The 18,569-nt window shown below is 50.2% G+C and overlaps 1 protein-coding gene across 2 annotated transcripts; it reads left to right on the top strand.

Moving 5' to 3' along the window:
* The first annotated feature begins 2,134 nt into the window (after nucleotides 1-2,134).
* LOC119213321 (cytohesin-3) lies at nucleotides 2,135-18,449 on the top strand. 2 transcript variants are annotated; one of them, XM_037464555.2, is made up of 13 exons: nucleotides 2,135-2,398; nucleotides 10,315-10,397; nucleotides 10,668-10,732; nucleotides 11,157-11,223; nucleotides 11,302-11,420; nucleotides 12,118-12,198; nucleotides 12,298-12,410; nucleotides 13,430-13,578; nucleotides 13,674-13,785; nucleotides 15,843-15,919; nucleotides 16,874-16,945; nucleotides 17,037-17,191; nucleotides 17,987-18,449. In XM_037464555.2, the coding sequence occupies exons 1-13, from the start codon at nucleotides 2,380-2,382 to the stop codon at nucleotides 18,057-18,059; spliced, it is 1,185 nt and encodes a 394-aa protein (XP_037320452.1). In that variant the 5' UTR covers nucleotides 2,135-2,379; the 3' UTR covers nucleotides 18,060-18,449. The 2 variants fall into 2 exon arrangements, with proteins under 2 accessions (XP_037320452.1, XP_062416013.1); XM_062560029.1 differs by lacking the exon at nucleotides 2,135-2,398 and adding an exon at nucleotides 3,291-3,386.
* The last annotated feature ends 120 nt before the right edge of the window (nucleotides 18,450-18,569 follow it).

Here is an 18,569-nt window from a genome sequence, read left to right as displayed (position 1 = left end):
GCTTTAGTCATCAGGTGACAGAGGACTTCTCCTGTGTGGTCCCATTGCATTCGACCATGAGTCATCTCTGCAAACACACTCGATCGGATCTGTTCCGTGAGGTGCTGACCGCCACCGAGTCCAGACAAACGAAGCATGTTATTTCTCCTCCTACGTCACCACCGACACACGTGAAGGCTGTTGAGACACTGAATACATTGAAGACATCTAAATAAATCCGGTTACTTGTGATGACAAATAATCTGAAGCTGCTGTGCACAACATCTTTATCATATTGTTCAGGTATTCAAACCTTCAGGCTACAAAAATGTGGATCAGCCTGTTTGGAGGAGAGAGAAAAAAAAGCCAAATTTAAGAGGAATTGTTAAATTGAGGCAAAAGAGAAGCCTGTGACAAGAGTGGAGGTTTTGCATGCGTGCTGCTCGTGTCTCTCCGTGGACTCGATGACCGCTTTTCTCCCCGTTTTTGATGAATTGTTGTAATTTGCTCTTCGCTGCACCTGAAGCATTGTGAGAGAGGGGAGAAGACCTCGCTGCTCTCCTGCTCCCATGGAGCAGAGGCTGAATGTCGCATGTTCCGTTCTGTCATGAAGGGGCCGCGGTGTCGGCTGCACTTTTAAAGGTCCCCTCATCCAACCAAACACTGCGCGCATTGTGACCAGCGGGTGGATCAACTCCAGCGTTTCGTTGATTTTATGGGAACTAACTGCATTACGGCGTAGTGACAGCTCGCTGGACTGCGCCCTTTTTTGGTTCCACTGAAAACTGGAAACTGAGCCTCTTCCTGTGCCGCTCCGGACGTCTGCACTCAACACACCATCGTTCCCAAAAGTGACGTCCCTCGCTTCCCCCCCCCCCCACACAAAACACACTGTACTGAGCTCTTCGGGGAGAAAAAACGGCAGACATGTCAAGTACGGGGTGTGGGTGAGCTTCTTGATAGAGATGGTTGGTGTCTGGCTGCAGGCGGGAATCCATGGGATCATGCTGCAAACGAGCTGCGACCACCAACACAGTGCAGTCAGTATTTGTTCATCCCTGGAGCAAAAAAACATAGGGAACCATTAATGTCCTATCTGAGGAGCTTGGTGTCACGGTGTGCTCATAGTAGACCATTAGAGGCAGACAGACGTATGTTTGAGGAAACACAAGAAAGATGTATGTACCCAGCAGAGAGCAGCTTTTGTATCAGGAGCATGTGACCAGAACACAAGGCTGACTCTCTTCTTTGAGGTTGAGCTAATCGATACTTAAAGGTAATTTAACCGTAACCGTCTCTTTGAGCTGCAGACGGTCACACTTTGACGTGTGTGTGTGTGTGAGAGAGGGCGGGGGAGGGGTCTTATCACTTCCTTTTCTCTAACTTTCTTCCATTGTCCTCGTGTATCGCTGTACAATACGTCCTTGGCACAACGCCCTTCCTTCCGACCACGAGCTGGGCCGGGCCCTCGACCCTGCAGCGCCGCTGGCGTGGCCGGGATCTTCCCTGGAAAAGCCTCGGTGAGGCGTGAGGTCATCTGGGCAGGGACGGCCGGGAAGCTTCGCCCGCAGGCCTTCAGAGGTGTCCTGTTTGTTCTCCAAATGTGGGAATAAAAGACGGAGAAAATCACCACGGAGAGTTACACAATGTGACCCTCCAGAGGTAAAGGAGATTAGATCTGCAATAAAAGCAGAGGTGCCCCTCACATGTTTCCCTTCACGTCATTGATTAAAGAGTTTAACCCCTGACTGCACTCAAGGAGCATGACCCCCGACCTCAAAGAGGAACTAAACACGGGCTGAAAGTCTCTAAGATGCTGATGGATCTACTGAACAACTGTGTGGTCAAAAGAAAGATAAGGCCGATTCTTGACGTGTCCCTCAGTCCCTTGTGTTGTATATTGTTGAGGGCAGAACGAACATGAACTTAGTTGAAGTTCCACCTCCACCAGCTGCAACATTAATACACATAAGACATGAGGATTCATATGTAACATTTCTTTTTACTTTGAAATAATTCCTCCACCATTGGTACCATCATTATTCCTACTGGGTTCTTTCTGGTTTTATTTGTAGGCTTCAACGCGTTCAATGTGTGTGTGTGTGTGTGTGTGGGGCGGTTCTATTGTCAGGGGGCGGGGCTTGATGACGTCGCCGCTGACGCGGTGCGGCTCGTGTGGACGCAGACAGCTGAGGATGGAGCAGAGAGGGAGAAGCTCTCTGAAATAGCCCCTCGCAGCTTCTCCGCGGCTCTCCTCCTTCTTCTCCCGCCTCAGCCCGGTGGATCGGTGTGTTTGTGGGCCGCCTGTCAGCGGGGGAAAGCGACGAGAGAAGCCCGTGAACCCCCCCCCCCCCCCTCTGATCAGACACCTCCACCCCCCCACCCCTCCGGAGAGACACCATGGAAGAAGACGACCACGGTAAGCGTGTCTTCAGCATCGGGTCCCCTTCCTCTGCCGCCCCGCGTGCACGGAGGGACGAACGGGATGGATGTGCGTGCGTGCGCGCGCGTGTGTGTGTGTGTGTGTGCGTGACGAGGAGACGACGCATGGAGGTATTTGAGAGGCGGGGTGTCATGATTCAATAAGATCTCGTTGCGGCCCGTTTGGTCCTCAGGTGCTGAAGGCTCTTCTCTCGCTGTGAAGCTGAAGTCGCGCTTGCACTCACACGCACACAAACGCGCACGGAAAACAGGCAACGCATGCACATCTGTTTGATGTCTTGCTGCAGGGCTTTGAAGTTGCTCTCGCTATCTGGTCGCGCTGTTTGAAGCCTCTAAACCGGTGGAAAATGATAAGATATCATAGTGTCTTGGACAAGGAGGACACTCCGCAGGTCCTGTTACAACAAAGCAACACAAAGGGTCCCAGTGCAGATGTTTGAGTCTCACAGTGGAGACGAAGTAGATGAGATGGACACGTTATTATTAGGTCGATGATCCGGAATAGAACAGATGTGCTTTCAGGGCCGATGAGGGAGTGCCCTGAGTGAGTGGCACCAGGTGGAGGTTGTGATGTCACATGGGGTCACGGCTGTGTGAGGAGTCTGAATGAATGGCGTCCGTGGCCACCCCTGAAAGCTCATTGGCCACCCCTGTGGCCACCCCAGATCTGATAGGTAGCTGGTCAAGTTCGTCAACACAAGAAACAAGAGAAATGCTGTCAATCAATGACGACAGCTGAACAACTGATTTAGGGTCAGTTTTACATTTTTAACTGACGCAGTAATGGTCGTACTGAGGCTGTGAGAGCTGACTTCTGTTCAGCGGACGTTTGACCACGCAGGTCACGTGACCCATGAGATGATTGGGCTGCACCTGCCGCTGGTCCGTGAAGCACGAGGACGGTCACAGTTTACTACAGCGACGACACAACAACGATACAAACGCCGGAATCTGTCCATTGAGAGGTATGGTCATTTAATGTTTAGTTATATCGTTGTTCCCTCTGAATGTGTAGGAAAACTTTTATCCAGCACTAAGTAGCAGCTAAAAGTCAAACTGCACTAGCTGGCTAGCTTAGCAGCCTGCAAACCGAGTTAAGCGTTGAACGTTAGCATTTTATATTTTTTAATTATTAGGATACCGCCATGAAATATGAAACGCTGTTTTCTGGACTGAAGACTGAGGGTGTTTGTTTTTCAAATTCCTGACTTGGTGGGTCTGTCATAACCTCTACGTTGGGTCAGCACAAATGTAACGAAGGTGACAAGGATTCCTTTAGGAGGACGATCTTCTACCTCATTGTGGACACCATACTTAGAAGAGTTAGACAGGCGCTTCTCCAAAGACAACTGTGAAATAATGAGAGGAATACAAGCTTTGGACCCCAAAAGCAGATGTTTCCTTCAAGAGGAAGCAGTCTTTCGCCTGGGAGACATTTATGAAAGTGACTCTGAAGATCTCAGTCAGTCATGAACTCCACCAGACAAGGAGGCTTTTGCAAAGGAAACAGCAAAGTGGAATGCCGAACTTGCCGAAAACAGGCAAATTCATCTGATAAGATGGATGAACCCAGAATGTGTCTAATGGTCTTGTTTTTGTGTTGTTAAGGTTTGCTTGGTTTATGTTACAACTGTTTTTATGTACAATTTTCACAAGTCACATTATGAAGAAGCACCTTAACCCTTTAGTTATATTTGGTCTGGTGGCATTGCATTGGACTTTAAGTCTTGTCTTGTGGTCTTGGCCCTTTGTGAAAGCATTTTGTAGCAGCAGAATGAGCAAAAGCAAGAACTAGCTACCTCTATTGCACTGTTACTATTATTAGAATCCTCTATTGTTCATGAGAGTTTAAAGGTTTACATTACATTACTTCATAGTATATACTTTGTTTGGAGTTAAGATTTGTTTGGTTTTTGTTACAATAGTTTATGTATATGTAACGGATTGTATATAGGTTCTGTTAAATGGGGACAGCGCCGTCTACCATGGCCACCCCACACTAGCTTTGTGTCCCATCTTGGCCACCCCAGTAAAAATGTTCTGGATACGCCACTGGCTGCACGTCCAGCCAGGATTACTGCACACATGGCGGCTGCAGCTTATTATTATTATTATTATATGATATGTTTGCTTCAGAGCAGATAATCCAAACCGCCTCGAGGGCTGGAGGAAGTGTGGCGGAAACAAAGCTCAGTGCGCTGATAACGCCTCGCCAGTTAAACAGCGAGAGACACATCTGGTTAATTCAGGTCCACCTGAAGCTTCTGCACGTTTGAATCGTATTTGGTTAAATTCTGATAAAAAACGCTGTATGTCCGCGGGAAGGGTCCCGGACATCTGGTGACCCACTGAGGTTTCCTTTAGTACCAAATTCTAAGAAAACTTCCCAATCTTCTCTGTTCATCACATGTTCCATCCGCCATGTGAGGCCGGACAAAGGCACAGCTACGGGTCACTGGGACATGTGACAGGATGTCACAGAGCACGTCTAACTGGAAACATGCAACCGGCGTCACGGAGCATGTGAGCCACTTATTAAAATAACTTACCATAAACGTTAAAGTAATTAAGAGTTCATGTTCGCTGCCTCTCGCTCTCTCGATCACTTAACATTGTTCACATGCACACGGTGATGCACGCTGCGTGATCACAGCGTGCTAAATCGGTCACGGCTGGAGTCCCGTTTACAGCAAACCTCATTCAAATAGAAACAAACCTACTAAGATAACCCAGTAGTTCAGAACCGGGACCAGTCTGCAGCGTGTCAGATATGTGTCTAATCAGTTTTTGCATGCCAACACCACGTCTGCCTTCTGGCCTCACACGTGTGCACGTTGCAGTGTGCACGCACACTACGCGGCATGCGTGTGTGTGTGTGTGGTTTGTTCCGCCTGTTTAGGATTAACACAAGTGTTCAATGAACAGCTAAGGCCCCCACAAGGCAGAAACAGCTTGTGTGGGGGGGGCTCCGTTTTGGCGATCAGTGACTGATTAGCCGGGGGCCCCCGAAGTGGGGGGGGCCTGAACCGAGGGACCGTTAGCAGAATAACGGACAGCCTGTCGCTGCAGAAAGGGACGTCTTTAGAAGTAATGGCGGTGATGCAACGGGGCAGACGGACCTCCACCCACGTTGCTGAGCTAAAGTCCCCCCCCCCCCCCCACAGTGAAACAAAGGGGCGTCAGCGTGGGATTCACTAGAACCCGTTTACAGCGCTCGCTAATCACAGCTGGCGCTTCTCCGTCCCGTTAACTCGCCACAGAGCAGACGGGGCCTGGCCTCAAAATGGAGGAAAATCAGAAACAGGCTCTCGAAATTCGGTGTTTTCGTTGCTCGTCGTGTTTATTTTTAGCGGCATCGTGAAGCTGGATGGAGAAATGGAAAGAACACAGAAGCAGGAGTGGAAAGGCTGGATGGAGGCCCTGGGTTTGGGCTCCTCTTTAGAGCCCCTAGTCCGGGGCATTAAATGAATAGAATTCCCCTTTTGAAATAAAGAAATAAAGAGCCCTGTCAGGGCCGAGTAACACGCCTTGTGTTTGTGGGTTCAGACGTCACGTTACATGTCGTTTTTTATCCAAAGCCGCTGACATTGCGTTTTTAACCCATGGTTTCTCCTTTTTGACCGGGGGAGCAGTTAGAGGTCAGGTGACACTTCAACGAGGCGCATGGGGGGGGGGGACGACAGCCAGGATTCGAACCGCCGACCTTTGCGTCGCCAGGCGGCCTGAGACATTTGTTAATGGACGTCTCGATGACCTCGCCGTGTCAGTCAACACTCACCGGGGGGGGGGGGGAGGTGGTTCGGGAAAGGCCTTTCCTTCAATTCTTCCATCAGCATCCGACTGAATGCTGACATAACAAATGGCGTCTGACTGCTGTGCTGCCTGTGAAGGCCTTTTTAACGGGGCACACACATCGTGTGCTGCTGTATCACGTTTCTGATTGGAAATATCTCCACTTGTAAAAAAGAAGATCCAGCACCAGTGGTTGGTTGTGGGGGGGGGGCTAGCGGGTGAGGAGGCCACGGCCCTGGTGGCGGCTGCAGGGCGAGGACGTCAGGGAGCAGCCATCTGCATCTCAGTGCTTCATTAGTGTCTCCCTGCAGATGCATCGCATGGGAGGTCTGCTTATATGTAAAATGCACATTTCATTTGGCAAAAAGAAAGAAAAAGAACTGGTCACATGAACAAGAAGCCTGTTTGTTAACACTTAATATTTGTTGAGTTGATGAAGAAACCGGCTATTTCTCAGCGGCTTTGGTTACCTTTCCAAACCGAAGCTTCTCCTCGGTTTCCAGTCTGAAGTTAAGTTCACCTGGCTGCTGGTGGTTTGTGTGTCTCAAGCAACACACCTTGTCTTTTCTGTGAAAGCCCTCCATACGTCACATCTGTTTTATCCACCTAGCTGCCCCCCTCCGGGCACAAAGACGCAGAGTAGATTTAAATTAATGTTTTGTCTTGTTGTGTGTTGACACAGATGCCAGAAAATGTGGTGAAATGTACTCTGAGAAATCGCTTGGATTGACTGGCTGTGTCGCTTCCAGGCTTAACGGGGAGATTTGGAAAAATTCATTTTGACTGCCAAGATTATTGGGTTTTTGTGGTACAACATTAGAAGATTAAACGTACTACACAGAACACCACGTGCACCCAGATACAAACACACAAACCCACAGAGAGAGAGACACTGGGGAGGCTTCCCCACATTCAACTGCAGTGAACTCAAACCCAACTGAGACAAACCGTTTTAAACGTCGGGGGGGGGGGGGGTCAAAGGTCGCTCCGGTGTCATTCTGAGTGCGATCGGGGAGCCTCGCCCCGCTGGCTGCACACCGTCAGAGACAGACAGCGCGTTGCCCCTCCTCCACGCCGCCGTTCTTGCGTCCCCCCAAGACGGATATCTCTCCCCCACGGTAACGGGGTGGGAGCGCGTTGGCGTCGGACAAGGCGTTGGTTCATCTCTGCTTCCTGTCAATCACCCGACTCCCCCCGCAGGAGGCAACAGCGGGTCTCTGTCAGGGAACGGTGCCTCAAACACGCGTGTCAAAGGCCGCTGTCGCGTTGCGTCCGCGCCGCTCATCAGGACGCCGCTCGCTCATCAGGACGCCGCTCGCTCAGCGGTTTGATGACGCAGCGAGAGGAGAGCGAGCCACTCGGGCCGTGCTCATCCTGCCCGGCGGCGCCGGAAGAACAAACGCCGTCCATCTAATCCGTTCTCAGGACCGATGAAATCATCAGATTACGGTTTCTTTGGCAACCAGCATATGGCAGCGGAGGCCCCCCCCCCACACACACTCTCTGCTCACCCAATGTAATATTGACACGGCGCTGATGCCGAGCAGATTTGCGATATAAGCAGGACATTGTGTGCGGACCCCCCCCCCCCCTGCTCGCACAAATGCAATCACAGCAGGAGGCCCCTCCCTCCGCTGCAGATTAAACAGAGCAATCAGCGCGAGGGCTCTAAAAAACTAGAATAACTCCCCAAATCTCTCTGCTGAACTCTTACTGAACGGGCCACCGATGCACGGTTTCAACACTAAATGTTGTTGTTGTTTCACTCTGAGCTCAACAGTGATTCAGCAAAACACTGGAAGGTTCCGTTCTGTTCTGGAACAGAAATACGAACCATTTACCAGGACCCATGTTTTGTTTTTGTCGCTCTGAAGTCTCAGCTTCGTGCTACGCGGCGGCACGCTAGCGCGGCTTATTGCACGTGCACGTAGACTCCCCGTTGGGGGGGGAGGGGGGGGGGGGGGGGGCGCGGCCTTTCACCGCCTGCATGGTGACCTTCGTGCAGACTTCACACCGCTCGTGCCTCGTGGCCCCGGCAGACATCCGCACCAACAAGGGCCAGACATCAACATCTGTGTAAACGCCGTCGCACTGTACAGCCCGCCTCCGCTGTGACAGACTCACGCAGCGGGGGGGTGGGGGTGGGGGTGGGGGGGGGGGGGATTAAAGGCGTCTGTTGTAAGCGCGTGTTTGCGCTCGAGTGTGCGTCTCCGTGCACACGTCTGTCTGTCTGAGTGCTTATTGGTCTGCAGCTGGAGGGATTTGGGCCGGCGGCGGCGGGGGGGCGGGGGGTTCCCGCGTGTGACCTACTGGGCCAAAGGGCCAACCGGGGTAACAGGGTTATACTTTATGAGCTCATCCACTTGAAAAGACGTTACAGCCGCCAAATTATCTGGTCCAAAGCGAGTGGATCTCAAATCCTCCAGATTCTCCGTGTGCCTCGAGAACCTCGTCGCTGCTGTGAAGGCTGCAGTTATCACCTCGAGGAGGCCTTTGAGTCTGGTTTATTTGCCCCCCCCTCCCTCCGTCCACTCCAACAACGGGCTTCAGCGGGTCGATGTGTGACCCGATGTGAGCATCAGTTTGAGTGCCATCAAAGCCTCTGGTTTCACTGGGAGGCTGGGGACTGTTGTTGGTTTTGGGTGTGAAGAGCAGCAGGGGATTTACCCCTTAAAGTAGGTTTTGAGGGATTTTGTTTCAGGGGGGGGGGATTACTGGAGCCTCTTGTTCTGTGGTGCACGTGTTGGAACTTCTCCATGCAACGGACCTCTGAGCTTCCAACCGGCACGTTTGTCTTCAGATGGAATTTAGTCTTAATTTCCTCGCACAGAAATTTTAAATAAGTTCCACCAAAAACCAGCCGGCTCACTGTCGCCCTGCGACGCTGCTGAGGTCCGCTGATTATTTGAGGGTCAGAGGCGACGTGGAGGTGAAGAGCAGCCCCCCCGAGCACCGGAGGCACTAAACTCATTTCCTGAGTGAGTCACACAGGGTCAAAGGGGGGAGGTGTGTTCGTCAGGTGACCGGTGGAAGAGTTGCTCTACATTGACACTGGTTTCATGGCCCTTTCTATTATCAAACATAATTGGTTTGAAAGACACGTATATCATAAAATAGAGATCTTTGTGTTAAAGACAACAGCAAAGCTCTGACATGTATGTTGGCAGGATTTTATAAAAAGGAGCATCCTCTGCTTTTCGTTAGATTGGCAATGAATCAGGATTATAATCTCCATTAGCTAATGCACGTCCTTCCTCCACTGAGCAACATATGTGTTCTTATATATATATGAAAGGTATTAATCGTCTTATCTAACTGCAAGATAGTATTTCACAACTATTACTCACGTGTTTAGTTCAAGTAGAAGAACTGGTGTAATTTCATGCCGCGTTCTGTGAGGAAACGCTAACGAACACCTCTGCTTTCATTGTGCGTATTGATCCCCACAGCTGTTTCTGCAGCTGCACCTGAGCCTCGTTGCAGGATCACATAACGAGGATCCGAAGCCCCTTTAGTCCCAGAGTCGGTGTGAGCCCCCCCCCCCCCCCCCCTCAACCAAACGCCTTCACAGTCAGTTGGATTAAAAGCGACCTTGTTTTTTCCTCTAATTGGAGCCGTTTCCGCCTGCGAGGGAAAACGAGCCGTTTTCTGTGTTTCTCTCTCTCCTGCAGCAGCATGGAGGCACAAAGCTGCCACTGGGACAGGAGACACTTTCCCGTTGAGGGATTTGGTTTTTTTCTGCCTCTAAGCCGTCTTAATGAAGGAGCATCTTTGTGATGCAGAGAGATGAGTTTTTTTTTCCTTTTTTTTAGGAACACAATGTGCTTGGGAGGACGGAAAAAGTTGAACAGAAAGCAACTTATCGTCCTTCCTTTTTGCCCTGAGGGGGGGGGGGGCAGAATCAATGTTGCACGCCGTGTTAAATTAGCAAATTAATTTTTAATGAAAGAAAACTTAATCCGGATTGTTTTTATTAATAGACGTCGGGAAGTCCTTCCAGTGGCATAGTGAAGGGCCTCCTGGCTTCCTCTGGCCCATCGACAGGAACACGTGACGGGCGTTAAAGGTCTGCTGTGTTTTTGTCTCCTTCACATGTTCCAGTTCCTGAGGACCTGTCCCTGGAGGAGAGGGACGAGCTGTCAAACATCCGACGCAGGAAGAGGGAGCTGCTCGACGACATTGAGGTGTGTGTGTGTCTGGACGCACGAGTGTGATATTCAAACACGTTTGAGCTTCATCCTCTTTTCAATAACCGATTATTGAAGCTGTTCCGATAGCCGTCGCGTGGTTTTTAATGTTAAACTGGGGAGAACAGTCCCTGTCAGTTACTCCTCACCTGTTCATTTGCCTTCCATCTGCCCCGGCTATTTGCATGCTGCACATGACGGACCTGCACTGCATTTAGCAGGTTCAATGCACAGAAACGAACCAACCCTGTGGCTCTTTCCTCTCAGAAGCTGAAGTTGGAGATAGCAGAGGTGATGACGGAGATCGAGCAGCTGACGTGTGTCGGAGAAACGTGAGTAACGCAAGTTGTAGTTTGTGTTCATCTCCAACGCATCACTGAGGGTTTGTGAAGGACTTTCAAGCACTCAGTGGATTTAAATGTTAAAAGTACACCTATTAAGACAAAAACGTCTTTAAGCCGATGACGCCAAAGCAGCGTTCTGTTGATTTGATGTTTTCCTAAATGAGGAATACATTTAGTTCAGGGATATTCTTTGAAAGGCGGGAGTGTGCATTAGACTATGTATGCAAATAAAGGCGGTTTCAAAGGGAGTTTTGGATTTGCACGTTGAAGCCAGTTGGATTAGGGACATGTAGGCTGAGCCCGGACATAGAAGATAAGGACCAGACAGCTGCATGAAACAAGTTGTTTTAATATAATGTTCCTGCATAATAGAAACAGATTAATACCCAAAATAAATGCTTCTGTGTTCTAGTAAATCATCGCAGAGAAACAAACAGATCGCCATGGGCAGGAAGAAGTTCAACATGGACCCAAAGAAGGTACCGTGTGTCCCTAAGAGGAACCATCTGGTTCTGGCCTGGCGAGTGTTGCATCATGCAGTGTGTGTTGGTCCTCAGGGAATCCAGTTCCTGCTGGAGAACGACCTGCTCCAACACACGCCGGAGGACATCGCTCAGTTCCTCTACAAAGGCGAGGGCCTCAACAAGACCGTCATCGGAGACTACCTGGGGGAGCGGTGAGACGTCTCCCAGACCGAGCCGGTCCTCTGTGACTAGAGAAAGACATGAGACCCTGGATGGAGATCCAGTGGGTCTCAGTACACGTGCTGGTTGATGAACAGACAGTCGAGAAGCACACACACGTTAATGAATCTGAAAGTCGAGGGGTTGGGGGTTGAGGGGGGGGGCTCTGGGGACTCCTCTTGTTGCCGATAGGCCACCTACACGGGGAAAATCCCACTAAACGCAGACGGAGGGTTTATGCTCAGTAATTAGCGCTAATGGAGCTTATGCAGGGAGCAGGAACCTGTCATTACATGCGGAGTGGGGAGGGACATGAAGACAGGGGCAAACGGGAGGATGGAGGAGGAGGAGGAAGGAGGACTTACCATAGGAGATGGATGTGAACGTCAGCTTTGTTTGTTGTACTCGTAGCAATCACGCACATGTTTTATGTTCGATGTCCCTTCTGCAAATGATCCCCAAACGGAGAGGAAGGAGTCTGTGAAGTTCTTCTTCTATGGATCCACCGTAACCCGGATCACAAAATCCTTCATCTCCTTGAGAGCAGATGTTGACCTTCCTGTCATCTGGGTTCACGTTGTTTTTAGAGCTGTCTGTTCTCTTTAGACTTAAAATGACCTGCTCGGGTATGGAGTGATATTGAACGTCGTATATTCATATATTGCCTCGTGTGTATTTGTCTCCCACCAGGGACGACTTCAACATCAAGGTGCTGCAGGCTTTCGTGGAGCTGCATGAGTTTGCAGACCTCAACCTCGTCCAAGCGCTACGGTGAGCAGAAAGAAAGTTATGACAGCAGTGCCCCCCCCCCCCCCCCCCCCCAAGGGTCTCAAATGAAACCCCCCCCCCCCGTCTCCCTCTGAATTGCAGCCAGTTCCTGTGGAGTTTCCGCCTGCCGGGCGAAGCCCAGAAGATCGACCGCATGATGGAAGCGTTCGCCTCGCGCTACTGCCAGTGCAACCCGGGGGTCTTCCAGTCCACAGGTCAGAGCTGCAGCCCCCCCCCCTCCACACACGTTCCCCTTCACCTCCACAACCGCCATGCATGAGGGCAGCGTGCTGAAACGATTTAACGTGATGTGCCCAAAGTGGCTGCAGGATGCATTGAGTCGCAGGCTGTGTTTTTTTTAAAATGCATTTCATACAGTAAGCCATTAGATTTTCTGTAACTAAAGCTTAAAGGGGATTAAACAGATTACGTGAAGATGAGTTCAGAGTAAACAACCATCAACAAACACGGGGACATCCATTATTTAGGACGACTGAACCACACTCTTGTGATAAACAACGCCTCCAACTACAGTCACTGAATAATGAAAGAGGTCGTGTGTGAGAGCGTTGCTCAGCGGGGGGTTCAGTCGACTCGGATGCTACAAGATGTGCTGCAAAGAAGGTTGTTAGACACGCGTGTTTTAGCACGTATGAGTCACGAAATAAAGCAGCAGTCTTTGATCCACAAGTGCACCGAGCCTCCCACGTCTCTCTGTGTGCTTCATCTGGCACTTTGGGTTCTTGAGGACGTTCCCGTCGCTCCGAGCAGCTGCTCTCGCTCCGGATTGCACTGCTTTTTAAATTATTTTTTTTATTGGTCAATTTGTTGCGGGCAGACAATAGGCAGCGCGGCACAAAGTGCATCAGTGAGAGGAGGCAGACAGAGTGGGATGAATGATTCATTTAAAGCATCCACTGCCTCACTACTACTACCCCCCCCCCTCTCTTAAATATACATGCACTAGAAAAGAGGGAAGGGAAAAGCACCTTTGTCTTTTCTGGCGAGTCAATAAGAAGATTCTACACTTTCAATTAGTTACGACTCACTTTTCTATCTTATTGCCAAAATATGGAAGAAATTACCCCAAAATATCACTTATATGCCGATGACACCTTGTTATACACTGAAACGGGATAAATAAATACAATTCAGTCAACTGTCTAATTATATGAAGTAAATAATAGGAAAAAACTGGACTGTGTACTATATAATTCCCTTCTTGTTGTCTCAGATACCTGCTACGTGCTGTCATTTGCTATTATCATGCTGAACACCAGCCTCCATAACCCCAACGTCAGGGACAAGCCCCCCGTGGAGCGCTTCATCTCCATGAACAGGGGCATCAACGAAGGGGGAGATCTTCCAGAGGAGCTCCTCAGGGTGAGGATCGCTCTCGTTGTTTGTGGCCGCGACGACTCACTTACACGTGAGGCACTTCCCATGATACCCCCATGATACCCCCTACCTGTCTGCAGAACCTCTACGACAGCATCAAAAACGAACCCTTCAAAATCCCAGAAGATGACGGCAACGACCTGACGCACACGTTCTTCAACCCCGACAGAGAAGGCTGGCTCCTGAAGCTCGGTGCGTTCATTTAAAGTCACCTTTGATCGTGTTGATTTCCATCATTAGAAATGTTCCTGGTGGGGAGTCGTTGTTTGTAACTGGTTTACGAGGAGCTCTGTGGAGGCCATCTTGGAGGTTGACACATCTCGGGGGGGGGGGGGGGACGCAGAACTTGTCGACCTTGTCTTGATGGTTGCTAGGAGGTCCACCCAAGGAACGGCTTCTCCTCTTTCACCTCGTGACGCCTCCTCTTGGTCTCCTGCTTCCTCTCCTCTCACTGACAGCATGCTCCTCCTCCAGTGAGCGCCATCGTGATCTTTGTGCTCGTTGTCCTTCTGTCTTTTGCTCCACGCTCCTTTTCTCTGAACTTGTTCTGTTCTCTCATTCTGTTCTGTGATGGCCGTCTTCTTAACTATCTGTGTTAGGAGGTAGGTGACCCTCCTTCCTCCTTCCCCCCATCTCAGCGCCCCTGCTCTGGCCATTATCTCCTCAGCACACCGGGCCCCTGAACATGCAAGACCCTCCATTGGTTTGGCTCATTGTGTCCGGGTGGGGGCTAATAAGAGCAGCACTGTGAGGTGATGGGTTATCTGGCTCAAAGCAAGGAGGAGCTCAGTGGGCTCTGATTCCAGGCTGCATGCCTCCTGCTGAGCTCCGATGAGGCGGGGGGTGGGGGGGGGGGGGGGGGGGGGGACTCGACCCGAAAAGACCTCGTACAACCACAGTGCACATTCTTTATCGTCCTGCTTTCTTTTATCAGCAGCATGTGCCCTGATAGCCAAATCCAAAAGGAAGTACGATGTAGTCATAAGCAAATAGTTTGTGGTCAGTTTGAAACACTCCCTACTTATAAATTGTTTTTAATTTAGCTCAACTCAATGTAGCCTTTGATGCCCCCCCCCCCCCAGCTGTCCATGCAGGGACACAGAGGAGACCCTGGTGTCGTCCCTTTTGCTCCTCAGAACCCCACGCTGCTGCTTCTTCTCTTAGTGTGCTCTCCGTCTCATTAGCTGCTCTCTGCCACTTCATTTCAAGTCCATCTCTTCCCCCCCCCCCCCCCCGATTAGTGAGTCCAGCTCAGTGCCTGCTTTGTGAGAGACGTTTTTTTTTTTTTTGTGGTGGTGGTGGTGAAAGGCGACGAGTCGCTGCGCCGCCTGCAGATCACATGTCACCGCCATCGATGAGTCCGTCACGTGTCCAACAGCATGGCATCACCTCGGGTTCTGTGTCCCAGCAAAGCGTTCAGCACGCCAACCCACACGCGCATGCCGGGTTGTTAGTGTTCACACCAGATAGATGATGATGATGATGATGAATGTGTATCTTCTGCATGCGAGGACGTCAGACGCGTCCCACTGACTGGAAATGACTGGGTGGCTCCCCCCAGTTTATCCTGTTCATTGATTCAAATGATGACGTCGTCTCTGGGCCTGCTTTGGGAAACATGGAAGCTCCTGGAGCAGAAACCCAGGATGAATGTCAGGTTTTAGGGTGAAGTGAAAAATTCGGTCCAAAGGAATCTTTCTATATCGCTTGAACCATATTTTAAATCCTCATTACTTTTCAATGAGTTAAATGCAGCGAGTGCATCTCGACAGTAAAGATTTGCCATAAATAATCAACTAGAGATTTGTGATGTTACTTTAGCAGTATGGAGTATCTGGGTCAAGCCAACATTACATTTGTATTACATCAGTAACGGCTGCTTTGTGCTCCAGTCACATGACATCAGACCCTTTGTGGCTTTTGGATTACAAATGTAAATGACATCACTGACGACGTAATTACCAGAAAATCCAATAATCCCAATAATCTTCTTTAATCTGATCCAGGAGAATCTGCCTCTTATTGACTCGTTCCATTGGTTCCTTCTTCTGTTCAGACCAGGGGAGTCACGTGTCGGGGGGGGGGGGGGGGGGGGGGGGGGGTACTGGTCGGGGGGTTGAACGAGCCCTGCAGAGCCCCGCGGCTGGGAGGGGCCTCTGATTGACGATCAGAACCAGACGTGGAGCCGAGGTCTCCTGCAGGTTGACCTCCTGAGCCGGAACTCAAACACCACGTTCTGTTGTCCGCAGGCGGCCGGGTGAAGACGTGGAAGAGACGCTGGTTCATCCTCACCGACAACTGCCTCTATTACTTTGAATACACAACGGTAAGTGGGCCGACCCGTGTGCTCTCGTGGGTCAGAACGCGCCGGATCCCGGTTCTTCACCGGTTGCGGCGAAAACTCACGTGACGTGAAGCCATCGCGCTCAGACAGCACCGAATCGCCCTTAAAGCCAGAAATCCTTGTTTCTTCATGTCAGGGTTCTCTTTGTGCTGCTCGCTGTTTATTTTACAATGCAAATAAGCAGATTTCTCAATCAATAGATTTTAGATCATTGAAGAAAAAAAAAACAGCTGATGTGGGAATCAATATGAAATAGATAGAAAAAAGGGCTCTTCCTTCCATGTGGAATGCTCTCCGACTGAAATCCAATAACTGACACCAGGCATCAGAGGAAACATCTGCAAAGTCTACGGCACACATCTGGCACCGCTAAGCCGCAAGCCAAGTCCCCCCCACCACCCTCCCCCGACCCGCTCCCTGTCAACCCACGCTTCACCCCATTTCTACCAATCCCCCCCCCCCCCCACACACACACACACACTGCAGTGGGGGTACAAACACTCCAAAAAAGGCAGGCACACGCACACAGATGTGAGCATCTGTCCCAGGGCACTTCCCCCCCCTGCTGTGCCCCCTCATTAGTAGGAAGATGACAGGCAGGACACATGGCTGTCCCTCTAGGATCACCCTCCCTCCCTCACATCTGGCCCCACAGACTCAAAAACAGTGGCTGGAGAATGGAGGGAGCATAACCCCCCCCCCCCCCTCTTGAGACTGTAGTAGTTTGTCTCCTCGTATGTCTGTGACGTTGGATCTTTGGAGATGGTGGAACCACCATGGAACCAGTGATGTTTGCGTAGGAGGTGGACTCTGATCTGATGCCAGCGAGGGAAGCAGAATTATTCCTTTTGGGGCATCACCTGAACGTGTGATGTGTTGACGCAGTGTGTGTGTGTGTGTGTGTGTGTGTGTGTGTGTGTGTGTGTGTGTTTCCAGGATAAAGAACCTCGGGGGATTATTCCTCTGGAGAACCTCAGCATCCGAGAGGTGGACGAGCCCCGGAAGCCTGTAAGAACCGGATCAGACTCCGTCTCTCTTTGCAATTTAAATTCATACAGAAATCATCAGCAATGTTCTTTGTTTTCTCCCGCTTGCCCAGAACTGCTTCGAGCTCTACAACCCCGGCCACAAAGGTCAGGTGATCAAGGCCTGCAAGACGGAGGCGGACGGGCGGGTTGTCGAGGGCAACCACGTGGTGTACAGGATATCGGCCCCCACGCCGGAGGAGAAGGAGGAGTGGATCAAATCCATCAAGTAAGAGACGCCGAGTTAGCGTGGCTCCATTTACGCCGAGGAGGCACTTAGCCACCGCCCCCCCCCCCCCACACACACACACACACACACTAATCAGAAATGTGCAGACCTGCACAAATACGCCCAGACACACACACACACTGGTGACTAAATGTGACTCCTGTTTCTCACACTTCTGCACAGATAACATGTGATTTCTGCTCTGCTGGATCAGATCACTTCACACACACCTAGTCAGGGACTGAGAGGTGTTTTGGCAGCCCTTACACCTGGTTTGTAACCGTGTTAAGCAGGAAGAAGAGGGGAGGTGCAGCAGTAAATAGGCCCCCAATCAGCTTCGGTCACACTGCAGAGATGCGATCAATAGCAGATCTTATTACACAATGCTTCCAAACTCTAATTACATCGAAAAATACACTTAGCATTGACATTCGCTCTTTCCATTAAATGAAAGTGAGGTTTCTTTGTGCAGGTTACTGTAAATCTTGTTGAGGGTGGGCACAGTTAAAGTGATTAGAAGGAGGGGGGTGGGGCAGAGATGCTTCAGCGCTTTTAAGAGGTTTCAAGATAAAAATGACACAAGTGAAAGACAAGGATAATACGGTTTGATGAGTTTACAGCAACCCAACATGCTTAGAATAACTGGACCTTTCACATTGGCTATTAATGGAGTTAATACTCGTATTATTGACTTTATTCCATAGTGGATGTTGAAGGCATCACGTGTGGGTGTTTTTCTCCTTTTTGTATACAAACGCATTTAAAGCGTCGCGTTGGTCCCTCTCGTCTGTGCAGAGCGAGCATCAGCAGGGATCCTTTCTACGACATGCTGGCCACCAGGAAGCGGAGGATAGCCAATAAGAAATGACCAGCACCGCCTCCAACAACAACAACAACAACCCTTTAATGAGCCAAACGAATGAGGACTGAAGCCATGACTGAACCAATGGGGGGGGGGACTTTGCTTAGTGTGGCTGTGACGACATCGCCCCCTGCTGGACAAACAAGGAAGTAGATCAGTCCTCATGTCCTCCAAGGGGACAGTTGGCGTTTTATCTTCAGCAGAAGATACAAGAACAACAACGTTTTGTAACTTGAGATGTTAGAATCAGCTGGTCTGATTGTACACACATGCACCCCCGGTGTGGTGACCATGTGACGCGTTGTCATCTTCTTATGTATTGAAAATCCACCTCCGTGTTGAAGTTCATCTTTTTGAATTTATTTTCTTAATTTAACAAAAGAAAGCCCCCCGGTTTACATTATGCATGTATAGAATATAATGTACATAGCGTTTCATCTTGCTTTCTTGTGTTTATGTAGCATGTAAGTCATGTTAGCCGTAGCCTATACCCGTTCACATTTTGAGTTCAACATC

Source organism: Pungitius pungitius, chromosome 21 (genome assembly GCF_949316345.1).
Source record: "Pungitius pungitius chromosome 21, fPunPun2.1, whole genome shotgun sequence".
Taxonomy (NCBI): domain Eukaryota; kingdom Metazoa; phylum Chordata; class Actinopteri; order Perciformes; family Gasterosteidae; genus Pungitius; species Pungitius pungitius.
Note: the sequence above shows the minus strand (reverse complement) of the source record. Positions and strands in the feature narration are given on the sequence as shown.

Coding starts and splice junctions, on each gene's coding strand:
- LOC119213321 (XM_037464555.2), top strand. Junction 15,920..16,873: donor ATTACTTTGAATACACAACG/GTAAGTGGGCCG, acceptor GTGTGTTTCCAG/GATAAAGAACCTCGGGGGAT. Junction 16,946..17,036: donor TGGACGAGCCCCGGAAGCCT/GTAAGAACCGGA, acceptor CCGCTTGCCCAG/AACTGCTTCGAGCTCTACAA.